Source organism: Acipenser ruthenus, chromosome 12 (genome assembly GCF_902713425.1).
Source record: "Acipenser ruthenus chromosome 12, fAciRut3.2 maternal haplotype, whole genome shotgun sequence".
In the NCBI taxonomy this organism is placed as follows: Eukaryota; Metazoa; Chordata; class Actinopteri; order Acipenseriformes; family Acipenseridae; genus Acipenser; species Acipenser ruthenus.
Genome location: NC_081200.1, coordinates 12651749 through 12673841, shown reverse-complemented (window position 1 = coordinate 12673841; position 22093 = coordinate 12651749). Strand labels below are relative to the sequence as shown.

Here is a 22093-nt window from a genome sequence, read left to right as displayed (position 1 = left end):
CTGTGCTATCTTAACTACAAACTGTATGGTCCTCTATTCATTTATCAGAATATAACTCTAAGTCACCAGAAGTACAAAAAGCCAATGCTGGAAACATTAGTAGGTTTTGCTTAGAAGTATCCAAATTAAAATTGGTGTAAAGCAGTAGGTATTTAAATGGGATAACTAAAAGATAATTACTGTACCACAAAGGAAAAAGTATAACAGTTGGAAATGCATTGTTACGGACTTTTCGATTTAGACACAAAAATGCATTATATTCAATACAAGGCAAATCAGTTGTAACACAAAGGTCTTTCCATGTGCTGTACACATTTTTCAGTTTAAACAAGATTTGCATTTAAATGTTGACTGTTTGCTGTATGTTTTACTTTACAACTATGTAATAATAATAATTGCAGCTGTCTGTACAAATGTTAATTATGTACATAATGGCCCTACCCCAGTCTAGTCTACATATTTATTTAAAGGAATTTACTTAAAAGGTAAACTGATTTTTTTATTTTGCATCACAGGCCCATTTTAAATCACGTTTCAATAATTTACTGTCAATAATGAAGGTCCAGGTCCAAGCATTTCTCCATTATCATTTGTGTAGTCTTAATCTGAATTACAAATACTGACTGGCTTTAAACATTAAACTGCATTCTACTGAAAGCAACCATGCTGCTACTTTTCTTTTTATGGATCCTATGTAAATATCCTGTATCTACAGTACTGATGTAACCATACATTTTCTATGTTGCATATAAAATTATACTGTTCACCACCATATATATTTTGTATTTCTTTATATAAAAAAGCATTTTTAAAACAACTTAAAATAAAGAATACATGCATTTAGTAACTGCTGATGTTTTGGCACAATTCTGTATTTGCATTAGCACTGATCTGCAAGAGAACCAATTTCATTTTAGAACACTTTATAAACTAAAAAGTTCATAAAGAAACAATCTTTTTTTATATATAATCATCCCTCATTTTAATCTTCCCAATATTTTGTTTTATATTATTGTGTCCTTAGTTTACCAGATTTGCTCCCAGCATTAGCGGGCTGCATCATGCTGGAGATGGAAAAGTCAATGTAATGATGTACAAAGAAATCAGATTTCCTATGTTGGTAACTGACTAACAGACTTTTTTTTTTTTTTTTTTTTTTTAACATCAAGATATACAAGTAAACTGCTTCTACACAGACATCACTTTCATTGGTGATAAATCATTTGAGACAGGAGGTTGTATTACACATGGTATTTAAGGACAAACTGCTTTTAATTATGGTTTTAAATACAACTAGAAAATGCTGCTGGGGACAAAAAACACATTCTTAAAAAAGACTTGAAGGATGACTTTTAGAAGCGCACAAGATGTTTTGGGAGTCCTTTGCATTAGGTGTTGTTAAGTTTGATACTGTAAACCAATTGTGTGCATATTAAGCAGTTAACGGTTCAACCTATAGGGCCCTTAAAAATCCCCAAACCACCGGGTGCCACTACCTGCAAAGTTTAATTGCTTCATATGTCATCTGTATAGTGTCAGCTACCAGATAAAGGTTTTTCAATTATTTAGCTTGAAAATTCCAGTTGTACAAACACATGCAGGAAACCTTTGCATACACTGGAACAGATTGAAAATCCTGATACAAGCTTCTGGCTACTACAGAGTGAGTAACAGTGTCAAACATAAAGTGTACGTTCTGCCACTCTAAACCAGTTGCTGTATTCTGAAATTTTTTTTTTATATATATATATATATATATATATATAATAATAATAATAATAATAATAATAATAATAATAATAGGGAAAAAACTCCACTGGAACTCAAGAATGCGAGAATGTTTTGGCAGTGGCTGGAGCTCATAATAAGGCTTTTTGTTTAAAACAAAGTTACCAAGTGTAGAATGATTGACCAACATAGAAAAGCCTCTCCTGTACATTATTCACAGTAGTCCTCGTTGACAGCGGAAGGATTTGTTTTTATGTTTTTTTATGTAAAGGCTTTGTCTCATCATCCTCCTCCTCCTCCTCCTCTTCCTCCTCTTCCTCCTCGTACTCGCCCTCTTCCTCAGCATCCCCCTCGTCAGTGTGCTGCTCCAGCTCCTCTCTGGTGATCACCTCGAAGTCGTTGCCGTTGCTGTGCTGTGAACCGTCATCCTCTCTGCGATCACTGTCCGTGTCTGACTGTCTCTCCCCGGCCGACCCCTCTGCCGCTAAGCTGCCTGGGGCTTTCCCGTCCTCATCCTCCCCCTCGCCCATAGCCTCTTTTTCTTTCTTTTCACTATCTGACTTTTCCTCGCTGTCCGATTTCTGGGGCTTTACCGCGTCCTCTGCTTTGTCGTCGATAGGTTTCTTAGAGTCTGATCGAGGTGCCTTGTACTCATGGGTGTAAAGAGGTCTGAAGGAGTCGATAAATCCAACGTCAGCCGTCAGGTTCGGCAGGAACCAGAAGTGGTGGCGGCCTACCGTCAACACCCAGATTATGAGGAACAGAATGCAACGAGCTGTGGAGAGAGAGATACACGAGGTTCTTTAAAGTAATGTATTATTTTTATTTATTTATTTTTTTAGATTCCCTTTGTATCATTTTGTGTTTCGGGCATCACATCCTGGGTGCTTTAAACTTCAGAACTATATACCTTTGCGGTCCTGTGTCGGACCAGGTCCGACATTAAAATTTTTCCTTTCCAGTCTGATTTCGGACCCTATCCGACATCATCAAAAAGGCGTCACACTGGCCCCTAGTCGTTTTTTCTCCGGAAAAAGCCGAGAAAAGCTTTCAATGGCCGAGAGAGGCCGACAGAAGCCGAAAAAAAAAGGCATATCTGAGCAATACGCATAGTCCCTTCATCACCGACATAACACGAACATAAACAAACAAGATAGCTGCTTCCGCATCCAGCTCTCAAAGAAAATCGCGGACATTTGCCAAGCTTTTTGAGATGTTATAGTAACAAAATAATGACTTGGACAGCATTATTGAGGAGTTTGGTGATAAATCGAGTGATCAGGAGAAGATTTATCAGTATGTAATACTATGAAGAGGTACGTGATAAATACAGCTAACAAGGAGTGGGGCAGGGCTGGAGATGCAGTACTGAGTGTCCTTTTGACATGCAGTGCCTTTTAAACCTGTTTTACTGTGAATAAAATTACTTTTAAACAGCGCGTGTAAAATAAACAGCTTGTGTGAAAATAAAGTAAACCTGATGTGCCTGACGGGCGCTGAATAAATGGACCGCAAAGGGTTAAAGTCACCAGGGTATGATACCTGAAACAGAACAGGATAAAAATACAGAAGATGAACTGTTTTATTCATACCCACAGCAAGAATCTGTTTTATTCATTAATGATGGATTACAACATTTTTAAAGATACTTCCCCATCAATGCTTATCTTACTACTAGGATAATGGAGATGCTACTTACCCACTGCAAGAAGGAGGATACTGGCAACAAAGCAACCAGCTGCCACACTCAAATAATAGACACCCACACGCATTTCTGCAGGCCAGAGAGGGAAAAGGGTGGCTGTTATCACCGCAATAACTAGAAAAAAGAAAATTAAAAAAGAAAGAGAGATTGGTCACATAAAAAGAACAGCTCTCATTGGTAACACATCTTTTCTCATTGGCTTTACCTTCACAATGTTGTATTTATACTCCAAATTGCTATTGCTGTACCAACTGGGCTGGTAGAAAGCAAAAACTTCAGGGAGTAGATTCTAGAATGGGAGCAGACTGCTGGCATCTGATCAATGAAGTAACACATTTCACCACACACACAGGAGGCTGTGTGGTCCAGCAGTTAAAGAAACAGGCTTGTAACCAGGAGGTCCCCGGTTCAAATCCCAGCTCAGCGACTGACTCATTGTGTGACCCTGAGCAAGTCACTTAACCTCCTTGTGCTCCGTCTTTCGGGTGGGATGTTGTTGTAAGTGACTCTGCAACTGATGCATAGTTCATACACCCTAGTCTCGTAAAGTGCTTTGTGATGGTGGTCCACTATGAAAGGCGCTATATAAAAATAAAGATTATTATTATTTCAACAAATTAGTATAGCACTATCAAATTTCCCAAGCCCCAAAATAGATACATAAATAAACCAACAAACACAAAAGTCATAGAACTGGCATATGAAAACAAAACCACACAAATTGATACTCACCTAATATCAGCCCCATGGCAAAGGTTTTAACATGAACTGGGTCATAAATCCAAACATACACCTGCACACAAAAAAATAAATAAATAAATAAATAAATAAATAAATAATAATAGAAAATTCAGGCTTCATCAACATTAATAAATAATTTAGACAACAAGTAAATTATAGTGCAGATTCATCATTGCAAAAATGCACAACGCATATAGCCACTCGTATATAACAACACAGCCATACTCCGGTAGCTATTGTATTATCTATTTATATTTATTTCATACGAGTGCTACTATTATGGTCGTTACACCCTAGAAAAAAATTTATACATTTGAATAGTAAATTTTGTTAAAAATCACATTTAACCATATACAGTGCTCCCTAGTGCTCCCTCGCTATAAGGCTCTCGGTTATAACGCGCCTCAGATATAACGCTCCTACAGCAAGTCCCCAAATTCCCTATACTAGTGATTCATGCAGTATTTCTACAGTAAATACAGTACTGGTGTTGTTCAAGCTGTAAACTTCTCAGTCTAACTTCCGTTTCTCCTACAGCAAGTCCCCCAATTCCCTATACTACTACTATTATTATTATTATTATTATTACTATTATTATTATTATTATTATTATTATTATTTATTTCTTAGCAGACGCCCTTATCCAGGGCGACTTACAATTGTTACAAGATATCACATTATTTTACATACAATTACCCATTTATACAGTTGGGTTTTTACTGGAGCAATCTAGGTAAAGTACCTTGCTCAAGGGTACAACAGCAGTGTCCCCCACTGGGGATTGAACCCACAACCCTCCGGTCAAGAGAGCCCTAACCACTACTCCACACTGCTGCCCTACATTAATGCAGTATTTCTACAGTCAATACAGTACTGGTGGTGTTCAAACTGTAAACAACTTCTCAGTCTAACTTCTGTTTCTGTCACTCCCTTTTGATACAGTATCTGAATTGAAGACAAGCTGCGCTTGCACTTTAACACAGACATCTTATTCAGCATTTGTTTTATAACTAAATGAATATTAGGTCTATTACATGGTTATCGTTCCTAATGTATTTACTTTTTTGCTGCGAGAGGAGTTGCAGCTTTCTCCAGGAGACGAGACGCTTCAGCTTTGTTTCAGCCCCGCTCCGACAGCCGAACCTGGGGTGAGCCCATTCCCTCTTCCCCTCTCCCGACCTGCTCTCCTTCTCACACTTGGTTTGCTTGTCTGTTGCTTCGAACTGAACTCCGACCACCGCTTAGCCAGGTTATTTATAGTTTAAAAACGGATAATTAAAATGATCCACGAGTGGGAATGTTACCTTTTTTTACATTTATTTTGTAAAAAATATATTGTTAATCCACGGAAAGTTAGACTTTTTCTTCACTATATGTGCATTATAGAGAGGGTTACTTTGTATTTTAGTCACATGTGTGTTGTTATGTGTCCCGCGGCGCCCCTCACCCACTCCCCCGTTTATAACGCTCATATTGTGTGTCCCCCAAGATCCGCGTTATAGCGAGGGAGCACTGTACATGCAAAACAAAACAAAAAACTCTGAACCTCATTTCCATCCAGGAAGATCTGATCCTCATGTGGCTCCAATTTGAATTTTTTCTTGGTCTCTTTTTTCTTCTTTGGTGTTCCTGGACTTTCATCCTGAAAAAAATATGAAAATACCATATTTACACAGCACAATTCAATTTCAATTGTTTGTTTGCCATTTATGTGGAAATTGAATTCATTTAAAAAAAACTTAAGGTTTGTGTATTATGTACCACACATTTACCAGTTATAAAGGGGCTGGGTTAAATAAATTAAATAAATAAATAAATTATATATATATATATATATATATATATATATATATATATATATATATATATATATATATATATATATATATATATATATATATATATAGATATATATATCGTGTAGAAACACCTGCCACCTGTAACACAACTGTGCGAAAAAAAGCTGCCTCAACCACTTATTTTTGAAGGACAAGACAGCAGATTTTGATAGAGACACAAAAGTAGACACTGGGTTTACAGGTCATGCAGTATTTAAGAGGTTGTGCATCCACAAGAATTTAAAACACGTAATACCCAACACACACGCCACTACTGAGCCATCCCAGACACGTTAAATTATTTAAAATACCCATTCACACAGCACGAAAATGCACAATCTATGCTGGTATAATACCGTTATACCCCTTTCACACAGCCAAAGGGATCACGTGAGCACAACTTTCAAAACCTGTCAGTCAACAGATCGTTTTCATGACAACGGAAACCAAACAAAATGGCACAGTCGTGTTCAAAGAAGTCCATTAGGATGCATTTTGTTTGCTTTAAATTTTCAGTTATATTATACAATGTAACAACCTGTTCAGTGTCAAATTGCAGGAGCTTCAGACACAATGTAGTTAGCGTATTTTATTGTAAAGAAGGCAATGCAATAGATCGAAAATAAAGAGTCCAGCTCTTCAGGCAAAATCAGAGAGCGAAAATACTTCTTCCGGACTCCAATTACTACCTCATAATTGATCAGCCATTGTATGAAAAAAAATTAAAGCGTGTAACACCAATGACAAAAATACCCAATACGTCCAGTATACAGTCATGTGGGATGTTGACTTTCAATCCATGGCCACTACAGCACTTCAGTGCCGGCATAGCATTTCACACAGGAGTTGAGACGGATGGTTCGTGAGGTGGTTCAGAGATGAAATAGGCAATTGACAGACCAAATGCCGCATCAGTGCCGGTTCTGAGCCGTCATAACTTGTCTGTGTGAAAGGGGTTTTAGACAAGTCAAATCAGTGCTATTCTGACTGGCCATGTTGATATGGTTATGGCAGGTATTTCTAATATTTGGACCAAACCATGTAGCTTGATAACACTAAGGTTGGTTCCCATAGAATTATTTAGAAATAAATATTCAATTACAAATAAGATATAAACTTTGGGAAATTCTGAAAATATTAAAACATAAAATGAAAAAAATACTGAAAACGGTACTGAAGAAAACAAAAACAAACATACGCTTTTCTCCTTTTTGGCCTCTGCTACTTCTGCTTCTTTCTTCTTGTCTTTCTCATTCTTGTCTTTCTCCTTCTTGCTCTTTTCCTCCTTGGCCACTTCCTTCTTGTTTTTTTTCTCCTCCTCTTTGCTGTCAGTCTTGTTTTTTTCCTTTTCTTTCTCTTTATCCTTCTCGTTCTTCAATTCCTTTTCTGGCTTCTTTTTCATTACTTTCAGGGCTCGATGAAAAAACTGCTTCTTCAGGAGTCTGCTTGTGAAGAAACAATTGGGTCAGCACACACTTCACTAAAGCTTCATTTCAATGAACCAATTTCATTCCTTGAAGCCAGTGATATACTGTAGCGTAATACAATAGAACCAGCCCTATTTATACAAAATATAACAAGGCCTACTTGTGACAGTTAAAACAAGATGATCCACATGAATGCATTCACAAATGGGTGTTGCACATGTTTGAATCACACATGCAAGTGCTTAGGAGATTCAAACTGTGCCAATAGGAAATGTCAAAAATTGATTACATTATACTAGTGTTGCCTATATAAACATATTGTGAAAATGCACCAGAAATGCCAGGTTAACATCACTGACCATTAGAATGTAATCCCCTTATGTCCCTATGTGTATCTAGTTCAAGAGCAGAGAACATCAAGATAAACATCTTTCAGCTAGAAGCCAATAACTTAACAGCCAAGCAAGAAATATCTGGCATCAATCTACTAACAAAACCAGCTCTGAAAATAGTAAATGGAGGGGACGTCACACGTTCCTGTGGTATGACAGCAATAAGGAGACTGCTATTTAGAAACAGATAGTGCTATCGCTAAGTTGAATTAAAAGACACAAATAAACAGCAGTTTAAACATGGAAAGGTAATGACTTATTTATTTTATGCACCTCCCAGTGAAGCCTGAACCTCCAATAGGTAGGGAGGGATGTGTTACAGTAAACTTGAGTACTAAAGTACTCTGAAACATTAATTACTCGTCAAAGTCTTTAACACATTGCTACAGCAATATAATAAATGTACTTAAAAAGATATTGGGGGGGAGAGTGTGCTTAGTTCTTGCTCAAAGAATGTAAAATAACCCCCTTTCGCTATCCGACTGAAAACCCACAATTTTGTAGTGATACACTAGTTATTCCCCCCCTCCCCAATTTTACTTTATTAGAAACACCTACCAATAGGGGTTGGTATCCATGCTTACTTTCATCCTGATAAGTCCATTCAAACCCTGATTAGGAGTCATCTCTTTGCACCGCAGAACAGCTAGCAGAGAAAAGCTTGAGCCAGAAAGGCACTGCCTACCCTGTCCTGCGCAGCACAAAGAGCTTGGCCTTCTTCCACACAGACTGAGACGGCAGTGTCTGTTTACACAGGCCCACAGCACACGCTGACTCGGACTCATAGCCTTGTACAAACAATGAGACAGAGTCATATACTGTATAGTAAAATGCACCTCAAGTATGCACCAAGATGGCTGCCTTGGCATGATGTTGTCACGGAGTTGATCAAAACCATTGAGCCTGGCAAGGGTGTGGAGAACACATAAAATAAATACTGGTGTGTCCAGATTAGTATATTTATGTGAGCAGACTGAGATGGACAAGTACGGGACTTTCCATCACTATCCTGCAGGGGATTCCAAAATATCTGATTTGAGAATAATAAATTCCAGGAATAAACGTGCGTCTCAGACACCCAGATTGTAGTTGTGACAAGTGTCAGCAAAGACGGGCCCATTTAAAAAGAGTTTATACAGTTTGCTCCCCTGGAAGATGTTGTGTTTATACTGAGGTTAGTTCAGGAGAGCCAGTGTCTAATTTCAATGGAAAGGAAATAAGAGCAACCTGCCTCAAGTGTAAACAGCCAGTAGACTGGGGAGCCATGGGAGGCATGGTATGCATGCAGTGTAGGGAGCTTACTGAGAGAGTTGCAGTACATCACAGGTGCCAACCAGAGAGAGATCACCATATCTGTCATGCAAGATACTGGGAGATACTGCAAGATACTGCCTGGGACAGCTTTACTGTTTGAGGGAGAACAGGAGAACAGAAAAAGATGGGGTCCTCTTGACCTGAAGAGAAGAGCTTGCTTGCTGCTAAATAGTTTCTCATAAAGTTTAGTTGCATACAGCATTTTCTACAATTACAAATAAACCTATGCTTTCTGGTCACTAGTACCATTCTCTCGAAAAGATGAATGTGATGGTGTGAAATTGGGCACACACCATCACTGTAATTTTACCCTGCCCTGAAATAAAAAGGACACTGCTACAAAGACATTATTTTTTATTTTTTTTCTGTTTGTAAGCAATCATGTAAAAATATACAAAAATAAACTATAAAATGAATATAAATTATATGTATTTATTCAGAAGATGAATATGCGTGGTGCTGTTCATCATGGGGAGCACGCGCATGATGACGTACGGCTGGTTATACCCAGGGGCGCGCTTAATGACTGCAATGTGTGGGGGGGTAGCATTTCACTTGGTGGGGATTTAACTACGATAGTGCATTGATGCGAGTGTGTATAGTCATGTAGAGGTGAATACCCAGCGGAATGATCCCAAGCATGTAATGAATGTAATGCAGTTTGTTTCACCCTGGTTTTAAAGGTATAGTGGATTATCCCGGGGAGGGGCTAGTGATAAGGGTGAAGATATAAACCTGGTGAAGGCTCATTTTGAGAGAGAGGTTGAACACTCCAGAGAGCCTGGAGTGTCTGAATAGTTGTGTATTCAGGGAATATAATTGCTGTAATATACAGTCTGTTATTGGTTTGCCTTATTATTTTCAAAGTTGATTTTGTTTATTTGTTCCTGTGTTTTAAACTGCTAATATGCTTTCACTGGAGGCCTTCAATAAAAGCTCTCTTCTGGCATTTTAACCTTCACCTCAGTCTGTTTTTTGCTACCTGTATGACCACTTGACTTCCTTACAATGAACTATAGCGGTCTTGTCTTTAAACACCTTTTCGGCGAAGCAGCAACACCTCGAATTTTTATAAACTAAGCAAGAGCTGGGGACTTTTTCTAACTACTTTCTTTGAGAAATTAACTTATATCCGGTAATGGCCATCTAGGCAATGCATTTTTATCAATCAAAAGATCTAGGTGTCTTGCAATACCGCTCACTAGAAGAGGGTTTTTGAGGAAATAGACTTAAGTCTATTTTTTGTGAAGGTGTTAAGTCAAGATGTATAATTAACAAGCCAGTGGCGACTCGTGGCTTGAAAACACTCTTTGGCTATGTTATTAAGGTCTGAAAGTTTGAAATAAACTTTGCACTTACATATTCTCTACCCACTTATGAAAAACATTAAAAATATATATTTTTATTTTTAAATAATAAACCCTGGCAGCAGTGACGTAGCCAGGATTTTTTCTGGAGGGGATGGAAATGGTAACTTTAAGGTGAGTAATCACAGTGGTGCAATTGGCAACCTGATTTCTTATTCGTGCATTGACATTTTATTTTTTTCAACAGAAGATCCAATAATCAAATACACTGTTGTGCAAAATAGTTAAAAAAAAAAAAGAGATTCAGTTTAGAACACTTACGATTAAAAACAAAAAAGGAAATACAAAGCAAAGGACTTGAACTTTTAACATGCACATCATTTCAATTACAAATTATGATAATAAATACAAATAAATATATATAATTTCATTCGTACTTATGGTTGTTCATTTTTGCTAACTAACATTTTGTGTTCAAAGCAAAGCAAACCATTTTATTTAATCTCTGGCTGCAAGAGGAGAGCTCAGTGACTTTGAAAGAGGGGTGATTGTTGGGGCGCGTTTGGCAGGAGCTTCAGTGACCAAGACAGCTCAACTTGCTCAACGTGATGTCGGCATGGAACTCTGAGGGAAAGACATCATCAGCAAAGGGCAACAGTGGGCGGAAGCGCATACTCCAGGATCGTGATATCCGTGCATTAATTCGAAGTGCACGGCAAAACAGGCGAGCAACTGCAGATCAATTGACTGCAAATTTCAACCTGGGGCGCGAGCAGCCAGTTTCATCAAAAACGGTCCGCCAAAAACTCCACGGAGCGGGACACCATAGTGGCCCATTGCCCTATTAAGTGACTTACATTGGTGTTTCCATTTCTTTGTCCACTACCTGTAGATTGTCCTGTGGCTAAAGTGAACATCAGTCTGGGAGCAGAAGTAATAGTTCAAAGCTTTTATTAAATTACAATAAATAGCTAAAAACCCAATAATTAAGCAAAATATCACAGGCTAAAATCCAATCAAGAAATGTTAGAACAATTACAGTCAGTGGGGGACGGGGGGGACGGGTTAACTCAAGCTCAGCCAGATTTCCCTAGAGATTTCACTGGGGCGATTAAAGTGACTAGTGCATAAAACAATAAATGTGACAACACTCATCAAAAAAATAACAACAAACAAAACTTAATTAAACCAATAAAGGCAAAAAATCAAATGTGGCAATTCAACAATCAAATAGTAAAGCATAAAAAAGCCTCCCACAAACACGTAGTGTACGGTTATACTGTAGTACAGGTTAACCCTCCCTCCAGAGTATAGTGTTTAATAAAACAGAAAGCTTGTCCAGCTAAGCTTAACCAACAAAGACAAAGTACAAAATGGGGCATCCTAATAACTTAATAATAATAAAATTAAAGTAAAAGCAACATTTCCATGGACCCACACATGAAGGTAAATAACATGCTGTAATGAAAAGATTATGTACCAGAAATCTTACCTGTTGCAGTAATCCACGGCAGACTCTCTGGTAGTGAACAAGGCCTCATCTCCCTTCTTGGCTTTTGCCCACTTAGAATCCAAAAGACAGTCTACTGCTTTTGAAGCTGAAATATAATTTTGCAAAATGTTAAATATACAGTGTGCCCAGGTAGTGCACTGAGCAGAGTGGTCTTGAACCCAAAATATGGGTTGTTTTATCAATATTAAAAAAGGATGAAACATGAAAAAGATGAAATCTTCAATACAGATACGCAACCTGCTGAATTGATCGGGTAAGAGATTATGAAATACATTAGCAATAAATAAACTTTAAAGGTCATAATGTAAACGGTGACAATAAATGGTGAACACAAGTATGCTGCTTACCTATAAAGTAGTCCACTCTGTGGCCCATCATGCTTGTGGATTTGGTAGGGCAATTAAAGCGGAAGTATTTGGCAACTGCCTTCTCCTCCTTGGTTGGTTCACCAACCTCCTGCAATGAAAGAAGTTACCCAATCAACACACACTGCAATCTGAATGCTCTGAACACTAACTTTTAAAAAATAATCTGTGAACTAGGCCTATTTATGTCATTCTGTTTTTGCTTAAACTTCATTGATAACTCATGAACTATATATAGTGGTGTAACAGGGGAGGTCTGTGCTGACTGTCTGGCGCATGCGTGGTACTGCAGGAAGGGGACAGCAGCCTCGTAGATCCATCTGTCAGTCATGGCAGTGACACGGAGAGGTGGGGAAGAGGGTATGTTGGCTTTCCCTCTCTCTGTGTGGCTGAGAGGCGGGCCTTGGGGGATTGCTCACCCTATAAGATAACGCTCTAGTGTTCCCTCAGCCTGCCCTCTAAGACGAAACGAGCCAGCTGGCGGAAGCTCTGCTGCCGGACTGAGCACCACAACAAATTAATTAAAAAGAAAAGAAAAGGAATTTTTTTAGTAGCGGGGAAAAACTTGGGCAGAACCCCGAACAGTACAATCAGGTTGAGGGGACGGGTAAGCGTAGGACGGAGACCCGGGCCGTGCGGATAGCGACGGTCGGGGTAATGCTGCCGAGTGCAGCACCTTTATTTTGTAGTTTTATTTTCTCTTTCACCTTTTGTTTTCGTTATTCTTTTGAGCACCTGTGAGTGCGAAAACATTGGTCTGTACCTGTACTGGTATTACAGTGGGCCTGACTACAGTTGTCGGTACTCAGGCCACAGCGCCCTCAGCGGGCTAAAGAGAAAAATAAAGCCAAAAGAAAATAATAAAACTGGGCAACAGTGCGGTGTTGCAAATAAAACTTCTGTCTCCTGTGTGTGTCAGTGAATTGCCCACCACCCTTCCACAAGTGGGTAGAAAGAGTTTGTTGTCTTGGACAGGTGGAAGTTCAGGGCAGGGATCTCCATTTATATTAATAATAATATCAATTTTACAGATTTCGAAACATGCTCTATGGAACCGGTGGTACTGAAGCAACAAGTGACACAAAGTTCTACTAACGCAAACCATATGCTGTGTCTGTTTAGAGTACAATAGTACAGTAGCATCAAATTTCATTTTAATGTTTTAAAAATTTCTGACAGTTGCAGAAGATGGGCCAGGCTTCTCAGCGATGGTCCAGCTGAGAGAATTCAAATACTTAACATTTAAATCAGCCTCAACCTAAATCAAAAAAATGTAGTAAAGTTTTACATTGGCCAGTCTTCCTTCTCCAGGTAAAGAGCTATCTTGAATGACCATAGTGTAGAAAGATGTTTAAGTACACTAATCCCATCAAAATATTAATTTGTTTTTCAGCAAGGGATTTACTGTTTGTCAAAGCTAACAAGTTTTAACAGCAGAGAATGTGCATACTGTTCGTCAGTTTGTGTATTATTCTTGCCTTCTGCATAGGGGTGGTTATTTTGAATAATAAGATATTTGAATATACCAAGAACAAAAGTTTTGAGTACCCAAATACTCAACCTCCAATTACTTATAACAGTGACAGGTCCTTAGAACGTGTTAGCAGCAACCACACACAGGGACGCATAGATAAATACATCAACAGTAACAGAGAAGAAACATCTAAGGCATCTAATGTATTCAAAGTAAAAAAAATGATTTAAAACTAGAAGCAAGAAATAAGAATACACAGCAGAGGGGTTTTAACTATAAAACTTTATAAAAAGGACCTTCAAAACTTTCAACTGCATTTAACACCCTTTGACAACTCGTATAACGCAAAAAACACAACCGCTTACTAACAAAGCGAAACAAAATATGTTCTCAATAAAATCTATGCTATAATACAGTATACATAAAAACAAAATGCACTGTACCCGTACTTGCTGATTCCATAATATAAATCATTTTGAAAAAAAGTCTGATTCTGGAATCAAGGCGTTATCTATAGGATACCTATAACAGCAGAACTCAAACAAAGGCTTAACATCGCTTGGGTAGTTTGCAGTCAAAATTAAAATTAAAGTTAACTTTTAACATATCGTCGACCACTGCACACAGTAAAGATGCAATGCTTGTTTGTTTTTTGCCACATTCTGTGTTTTCTTCTAAAGTAGCAGATGGGTGCTTGCATTTGAGATGATTGAGCCTTTAACGCCTTGATTTACAATATTATTATTATTGTTATTTATTTCTTAGCAGACGCCATTATCCAGGACGACTTACAATTGTTACAAGATATCACATTATTTTGTACACATTATTTTTACATACAATTACCCATTTATACAGTTGAGTTTTTACTGGAGCAATCTAGGTAAAGGACCTTGTTCAAGGGTACAGCAGCAGTGGCCCCCACCTGGGACTGAACCCACGACCCTCCGGTCAAGAGTTTAGAGCCCTAACCACTACTCCACACTGCTACACTGCTGCAGAGATTACACTGCATGGTGGTCTCGTTTAACTTCAAAATACTTCCACACTTTTTTTTTTAAGATGCCATTTTCATTGCTCATGTTCTCCCTTAGCCAATAACAGAATTAGGTAATGAAGGGCACCCGCCACCCTGTCAATTATCAGTGAGGTGACAAATGTAGTAGCTGAGCACTTTTAACTTCCTCCTCTCTCAAAAATACTGTGCCAAGTTTGTGCATTTTTCCCCATTTGTTTTAGAAATGAACGAGTATTCGAAACTTGATCAAAGTATTCGAGTAGCAATTTTATTTAGACTACTAGAATATACAGACTCACCCATACTTTCTGCATCACATACAGCTGCCATCCTCAAGTATAGTCTGGAGGAATCATTTCAATTCAGGTAGCTGTTTCAGAACCATGACCTGGAGTGTTTATGTACAGCATACTGCTGAACAGTAAATAATTAAACAGACAAATACACTGAAGAGCATCACTTGCATTGATAGATATTATGGTTGGGGCCGGTAGATAGTAAATATATTAAATGAAGTAAAACATAAAAAAAGCCAATATCAAAAACATCATGACCTGTAGTACATAAATTAAAATGCTGTTGGGCAGTTGACATGCCACGTCATTTTTTATGTCCCGACAAAAAATGAGTAATATAGAAGAAAACTAGAAAATTATTAACATTACATAATGCAGTTACCCACTGTGATCTAATTCAGACATAATCTACAAATACAGAAATAGTTTCAGTGGTTGCATAATACTGGTTTAAACATGTGAAATGCCCTTTGGTGTGACTGTCCTGAGCAAGGTTGTGAAAAGTGAAACGCAAATAATTCTATTTAAGTCATTAAACAAATGACATTTTAAAGGTCCCGCATAATATCACACATTTCTACTTTGTCATATAAAGACATAAAGCTGATCTAAACTACTTCCAAACAGTACCAGTTTATTAAGTTTTGTCCCTCAAACTCATATCCACTGGAGTGAAAGCATTCACCACGCTACCGCTACATTTAAAAGATTCATTCAACGTGTTATAATTAGGGGTCTACTTAAATCGCTGTAAAATTACGTATTTTTTTGCAGGTAGGTTATGGAATAAAATTAGGATTTTGCAGACCTGTTCAAACATTAAATATACCCAAGTAGACAATATTTCAGAAAATAGTGGTACTTGCTTCCTTACTAAAACAGAGCGCTGTCATTTGTTAAAGGCAAGCATGCAACATCCGCCAGCAGTTGCTGCCAACATTCTCTGTATGGTGTGGACTTGCCCATATACTGAGACTGCGCATTCTGCATCCACTGAATTGGTTGGAAGTGTAAGGCAAAGCTTTGCCAAGTTACACAGATGTGGAAATCGATTAGAAACTCGGTTACCCAAGGGCATCTGGCATACTTTAATAAAGGCAATATATGCAGCACGTTCGTTGTCATGTTATTTGTCCCATCCAATAATTTATTTAACAAAAACGTGCCTATTCGGGCCTAAAATTCTAAATGCATTTAAAAAGTAAGCAGCAGGTTGTTTGAAGTGAGGTGGCTGTTCTAGATCGTACCTGTAGTGCTATTTAACTTGGCTATAACCGACAGAAATACTTTTTGTCTGCGCTGACTTTCCAGTTTGTTTTCTGAAAGCTATTTTACGTTCTGTTCAGCAGTCTCTGTAGTAGCCTTTTTTTTGCTTTGTTGTCCATTTCTGGTATTTTGCCGCCAATGATAACTAAATTTTAGCAACCTAAATCAAAAACAATGCAGCACTGACCTGTGGCAGGCATGCATTCAGTGCGCGAGGCAAGTTCACATACTGTTGGATAACATGGAAAGAATTTGAATGCAATATAAGATACACATGTTTATAGGTTTGTACACCCCATGTTAGTTTTAAAAGGAGATTATCAGAGGAGGTATAGTAACTGGTAAATGCAAGACTGCATTTATGCACTGACAGCGACTGTGACTGCTGGAATAAACACAATTGCACATTGCTGGAGGAACCGATGCGCTCAGGAGATAACACTGGTTAAGCACAAAAGAACAAAGGGCCACACCAATACCCCTTTTTCCACCTGCACACCCGAGCCGAGCCAGTGCCGAGTTGAGCCAGCCTGGTACAGCTCGGGTAGCTTGAGCAGCTTGACATCTCTCAGCCGAGCTGAGAGACGTCACGCATAATGAACGTGCTGAATTGCAAGTTGATGATGCATTACGCAGTGTTTAAAGTGGTTTGTAAAAGGTGCCGGTATACAACATTTTAAAAAAATCGGCGTGGGACGGATGATTTTACCACATTCAGCCAGAGCTACGGATTATGTGTCATTTTTAAATGTCATTTACAATATGTTAAGGTTTTGTAAAGGACCTGTTAATGTTATATATACACACAACAAAAACATAAAATTGTCAATTGCTTTTAGATTAAAGTAATTGTTTGTATTACCATGTTCAAAATGAAACCGTATATATTTTGTCTTCAATAATAAGAACGAGACATTTGTGAATGGTCGTTTGAGTAGCCTGCTACAGCACTGACCCTTTAAAAAAATAAATAAACAAACCAGAGTTGAAAGGTCACAGCACACACCTCTACTACTTGGATACACTATTGTGTGAAAAAAAGTTTCAAGAAATAAAAGTTAAGTGTGAGCAAGCCCACTTTGTTTAAAAAATAAATTAGCAGGTGCTGTGTGTATACAAAGATCACAACTGGGAGTTTACAGTAACATACGATCTCTGTTCAGCAGGCAGAAAGCAAAATGTGTTGTGCATGTATGTCTGTGTGTCAAATGGGAAGACACTTAACTTTCAAAAGTAAAGGCGTACAGAAAAGAAAGACTGCTTTAAATATTTATAACATATTCCCACATATTTTTCATTTTGATATCAAGAGAAGAATGCTCATGGCAGAGAGCTGTATGAGTCTTGCGAACAGGAAACTCAGCTCCAGAAGACGCAAGATAAAAAAGGTAAGCCTGATTATTTTTTATTTTTTTCTCATGCTTGCTTGTTTCAAACTATTTGCATGCAGTATGAACTGCTGAAGAAAAATCCCCAGACTTTTAGAAAATGCTTGAGACTGCGGTTGAATCCCATTTCTTTTAAACTATATGAAATTTGTGAACACATTTTCTCGTTTAGAACGCTTGACTCCAGTTGTTGCTGGACATTCGTATCAGCCCAGAGAGTGACCAGTGCTTGCACCTGGTCAGAGCCCCAAGCCCTTTCCTCTCGTCTACATCGATGTCAGCCATTCTTTCTCATTTTTACTTGTAATGACACTTGAGCGTGATGACGAAATGCAGTAACAACGCCCACAGCCTGCTTCGGCTCCGAGCCACATTCAGATATGTTCCGAGGCTGGAGTTTCATGGTACGGGTCGGCTTGGGTCGGGTATCTTGCAAGTGGAAATGGGGTACAAGATAACACCATCTTATGCAGTGCGAGCCAGAACCAGTGCTCTTTACGACACGTACACGAGACCATCCACAGGGTGCCCGGGATGAATGAACCCACAAAAAGAAGGAAGGAGGGGGGCTGAGGTCAATGGCTACTTAATCAAGGTGCGCTCAGCTCAGCTCAGCTCACTTTCTAAATCATTCAGACTAGTATTGGAGACTTTGAGTGTTCTTTCTGTTTGCAGAAACTGCTTGCTCTGTAATGGGAAAACTATTCCCTGCATAAACTGAATAAACCAAACTAGTATCTGAGAAAATGAGTCTGTGCATTTCTTTGCATCTAGTTCACGTCAAGAAACAACTACTCACTACTACTTTAGAAACTTGTTCACATACTTAGCCACACACTATCTTAATCTCATATATCACACGGAAATCTTTTTCATTTGCCATTTTTGAAAACTGTCGTGCAAATTCTGGTGAGACGGTAAATAAGTGCAAGGTATTTTTGTCATTTGTAGCGAATACGAACATCTGATTTTTGTATCTGAATACATGTCAAAAAATATTTGTTGCTGATATCAGCCAAGTTACTGTAACACGTCCTAGAATACTGATGGACAAAAGGGGCAGATACAGTTGTATATATTATTCAGTAGACATCTCAAAGATAAATATGAATTGGCTTTCCCACAGCAAGGATCTTATTCTGCACCTCTTTCCACTGGGGATGAATGAGTAAGCTGGAGCACCATCCATGAGCAGTGCTTTGAGGAGGCTGGCCAACAGAAGCAGACGGAGAAGTCATAATACAAGATCATATCACCACAACAACAATGACATAGATGGAATACAAGTTATTGCTCATTTGCATACATGCTTCTGACCAGACTGCTACCCATGGTAGCATCTGTTTATCTGTGAATGTCTGAACTACAGTAGTTCCTTAAACTTTGTGTTTGTATGTTAGTAATTAACAGTATTAATGTAAAATGCTCAACAAAAATCCAGCTGTGGTGTATCCCAGATAGGTAGACACATGTACTTCCCATTTTTAGCAGCAATACAAAATCAAATTAAAACAATTCCAAAAACATATTTTTGTACAACTAGTAAATAAATAATTATTCACATTTTAGCTTCCTAACAGAATGTACACCAAGTCTTTGCGATAAGTAGACACTTTAAAGTGTTATTTCTGTAACTGACTAATAATCTACTGCGTATTATAACATGTGTTACGCATAGCCGACTGTAGTATTGGTTAAATTAAACATTTTTTCTGATTTCAAAAACACTGACTTCAAAGGATTATTGCTGTAACACGAAGACAGTAACCCCTAGTCTGTACATCCTTGCTAATTAAAACGGAAACGCGTAGTGTCACATCCAATGCTTAGATTGGAGTAGAAATCTCACTTATTCAACAGCATCAAATATTAGCTTTATAAGCAGGCAGACATGAGTTACACCTGGCTTAGTAAGTTTAGTCAGTCATAACTCATCAGCTTAGCAACCCCAGATGGTTGACAGTATGGTGCTGTACTGCAATAAAAACCTAATAAGTATTTATGGATGAGGAAGGCTAACACATTTCGCTCTATCATGTATGTTACACCTCCACAATGGATAAACACGTATAAAAACATACAAGAAAAGAGCCAATACTGTATTTTTTATGCGTTTTCCAACATTATAGCAACGCGCAGCAGTACCAGCCGTTACCTTTACCTCACAAAAGCAATGATGAAATCACGTTAAGAAAATACTAGAGGAATCTTCCATAACCAATCCTTAGTCATGGAATTTTTTTTTTTTTTTTAAGTGTACAGCTGGCTGCTGGACTTGTCTACAGACTCCGTCAACAGATAATTATTACTGCGCCACTACATTCGCCTGCTAATTTCTTTACAATTATTCCCCTTTCTAAAGATCCTGCGTTCCAGAATTTTCCATTGTGTTTATATATTTATTTTAATTTGTTTTTACCTGGATTCTCTTCTTCTGCTTCCTCCGCTCCGCCATGTTTCTTCAGTTCTGTCTCCGTGTGACGTGTTGAACTGACTATGAACTATCGCGAGAATAAACATGGAGGAGCTCCGTGTGAAGAGCCAGCAAGTCACTCAAACTGTGAAACAACACCGAATACCTTTGTTTGATGACGTAGAAGCAAGCGGCTTATTATGCAAATGATAATGATATAACTACAGACTCGTGTTCAGACAGTTTAATTAACATACGCGAGTCTTTTGGTAAAAATACCATCCCCGCTATGACAAAGCAAGATACGTGGAACTGCAGAACACTTATTTCTTGATATTTCCATATTTTAAAGGCATTTTTTGAAAGTAAAATAAAATAGAAATGTGCATTGGTTTCTCTGGGGGCAACAAATTAATTGACTGTCTATGAAAAAACAAGAACTCTACGAGGTTGGCTAGAGGGTCCACATGACCCACCTTGAGAAATTCTAAGTGAAAACATACAGCAGCGTTCTACTGTGTACAAAATACATTGATCGCCACTCTGAAAAATATGGAAGTACCTGTATCTATGTCACTATAATATCCCCTTCACTCACTGCGTGTATAATTGCACCATGTTAAGTTTCATATCTATATCTGTTTTATAATGCATAATGTTTTTTGTTTTTTTTCTCCAAAGTTTTGGCAGGGCAACGCCTCGAACTATATAGAGTTCAGAGAAACGATTTTCAAATGTTCTAAAAATTAAAAATCACAACGGAAGGGCATATTGTTTCATGTAGATACAGTGGCTGTAGGTCACAGTGATATATTTTGGTCACCTCGTTACAAAAAGGATATTGCTGCTCTAGAAAGAGTGCAAAGAAGAGCAACCAGAATTATCCCGGGCTTAAAAGGCATGTCGTATGCAGACAGGCTAAAATAATTGAATCTATTCAGTCTTGAAAAAAGAAGACTACGCGCCGATCTGATTCAAACATTCAAAACCCTAAAAGGTATAGACAATGTCAACCCAGGGGACTTCTTTGACCTGAAAAAAGAAACAAGGACCAGGGGTCACAAATGGATATTAGATAAAGGGGCATTCAGAACAGAAAATAGGAGGCACTTTTTTACACATTGTGAGGGTCTGGAACCAACTCCCCAGTAATGTTGTTGAAGCTGACACCCTGGGATCCTTCAAGAAGCTGCTTGATGAGATTCTGGGATCAATAAGCTACTAACAACCAAACGAGCTCGATGGGCTTTTGTTCTTATATAGTACTCATGAAAATAAACGGACTACAGTATAGAAGATGGCAGTAACAAAAAAACAAATGTGGCAGAAGTATATCATTTATGTGCAATTACCCATTTATTAAAGCACAATTTAATAAACAGTCTGTTAATGACATGCTAGGGAAATACAACAATGAGAAAATGATAGGAGATCAGTCATATTCCAATTATATAGCCATATGTTTGTATACATTAAATGTTTGCTGGAATAGTAAAATTACCAATAGAAGTCTTAATACATTTGGAATAGGTGCAAACTTGTAAGGCAGTCTAATCGTGGATGCACATATTGCATTGGCTGGTAATTAACATGTAATTAAACTTCAACAAATAAGTGTGCCTACTTATTTATGCCACGCAAAATAGAGCTTACAAGAAAAATGTACTTGCATTTCAATGTAAATGTAGTATTATATGCATTCCTACGATAGGAATTGCTAAATGTCTTATTTATCATGCTGTATATTTCCCATTCTCAGACTGATAGTTAGGACAGAGAGAGAATGAGGCACTTCTTCACAGTTGTGAGTGTGTGCAGTGGGCTGCCTAGTCTTGTTATTTAGGCAGAAACACTTGGATCTTTGATGATCCAACTTGACAAAGTTCCGAGAACAATCAGCTACTAGGA

At 38.1% G+C, this 22093-nt stretch overlaps 1 protein-coding gene across 1 annotated transcript; it reads right to left on the bottom strand.

Annotated features, from left to right (window-relative positions):
• Positions 1-774: 774 nt before the first annotated feature.
• On the bottom strand, positions 775-20329 carry LOC117417068 (translocation protein SEC62-like). The gene is made up of 8 exons (XM_034028775.3): positions 20192-20329; positions 12313-12421; positions 11945-12050; positions 7211-7454; positions 5721-5816; positions 4166-4226; positions 3428-3547; positions 775-2503 (listed from the first exon to the last, which is right to left on the bottom strand). The coding sequence occupies exons 1-8, from the start codon at positions 20225-20227 to the stop codon at positions 1980-1982; spliced, it is 1296 nt and encodes a 431-aa protein (XP_033884666.3). The 5' UTR covers positions 20228-20329; the 3' UTR covers positions 775-1979.
• Between the last annotated feature and the right edge of the window lie 1764 nt (positions 20330-22093).